Source organism: Condylura cristata, unplaced genomic scaffold (assembly GCF_000260355.1).
Source record: "Condylura cristata isolate star-nosed mole 26May11 unplaced genomic scaffold, ConCri1.0 scaffold00001, whole genome shotgun sequence".
NCBI classification, from domain to species: Eukaryota; Metazoa; Chordata; class Mammalia; order Eulipotyphla; family Talpidae; genus Condylura; species Condylura cristata.
The window spans coordinates 9,866,493-9,867,833 of record NW_004567102.1 but is presented as its reverse complement, the minus strand read 5'-3'; the positions used below and the strand labels follow the sequence as shown (position 1 = coordinate 9,867,833).

Genomic DNA, 1,341 nt, shown 5'->3' with positions numbered 1-1,341 from the left:
CGGGCGGCAGAGCTCTCTCCTCCCCAGGGAAGGAAGGCTGGCTAACTGCCGGGTCCACGGGGCCCCCTAGAGGCGCGGTGGTTGTAAACTTGTGTGGCCAATGGCCACGAGGAACGGAGAATTCTGCCCAATGAGGCCGAAAACTGAGCTTAGGCGGAGCCGGCAGGCAGGGACGGCGATACCTACTGTGTGCGGCGGCGGCGCTGGCTGCCCCAGGGAGCCATGAGTTGGACCTGCCCGGGATGCCAGCAACCCGTTTTCTTTGGTGAGGCCGGGCTAGGGAGGGTAGCCGGTGGGGTGAGTATGAAACGCTGGGTTCCACGAGGATGTGAGTGGCTGGTGAAGGTGTGCCCCAGACCCCGTTTCCACCAGGCGAGTGGCATTCAGGTGGACAGGGGTTGTCCTTTGGGGGACTCTCCCCGTCTTCTCTGGGGAGCAGTACAGGAGGCACTGAGGGGGGAAGTACGATTGGATTGGCATTGCTTGGCCGACTCCCTGCAGCTTGGTTCCTCCTCGCCCCCCACAGCAGAGAAGGTGAGCTCCCTGGGCAAGAACTGGCACCCCTTCTGCCTGAAATGTGAGCGCTGCCACAGCGTCCTGTCCCCCGGGGGGCATGCAGAGGTGAGGCTCTGCCACCCTGTGCCTGTCACTGATGCCCAGGCAGCAGACCCCAGCTTCCACCCTGGAGAGCCTCAGGAGTCAGCTCCCAAGACCCCTTACCTGGTGTGTTCCACACCGGCCAGGATGTGGGGAGCATGAATTATTCTAGGGGGTGGAGGAAAGAGAGGGAAGCAGCACCCTTTCCTCACCTGCTCTTGCCCTTTCTCCCTGACAGCAGTAGCAATTTGAGGGTGCTATCCCACCCCCACCTCTCCCAGCCTCACCAGACAGGGTCCATGGACAGACATACCTGGCAATTTATCTTAGGGATAGGTTTGTGGGGCACAGAAGCCCCTTGGCCCTGAGCAACCCCCTTCCCTCTTCTTGTGCCTAGCACAATGGGAGGCCGTATTGCCACAAGCCATGCTATGGGGTTCTCTTCGGACCCAGGGGTAAGTGCCAGCTCAGGAGGTGGCCAGGGGACAGGAGAGCCCTCCCTCTGACCAGGAGACGGAGATTCAAGCTTGTCCTGGTCTTTCCTCTCTACAGGGGTGAACATTGGTGGTATGGGCTTCTACTGCTACAATCCCCCCACTCCCACCCCTGTCAGGACCTCTCCCCTCAGCCCTAGCTGCTTTAGCCTCCCCAGGCCCAGGACTGGCCTCCCTCAGGGCAAGAAAAGTAAGTAAGATGGTCCCATCTACTTGTCTTGACCCTTATCTAGGCTGGAACAGGGGGTTG

General features: G+C 60.6%; 1 protein-coding gene across 1 annotated transcript in view; it reads left to right on the top strand.

Annotated features, from left to right (window-relative positions):
- The first annotated feature begins 222 nt into the window (after positions 1-222).
- Positions 223-1,341, top strand: part of CRIP3 (cysteine-rich protein 3) — a 2,786-nt gene continuing 1,667 nt past the window's right edge. Inside the window, exons 1-4 of the mRNA XM_004673512.1 lie at positions 223-265; positions 527-621; positions 995-1,052; positions 1,150-1,281. Coding sequence (XP_004673569.1) covers positions 223-265; positions 527-621; positions 995-1,052; positions 1,150-1,281 — 328 coding nt within the window. The remainder of the gene's footprint in view (positions 266-526; positions 622-994; positions 1,053-1,149; positions 1,282-1,341) is intronic.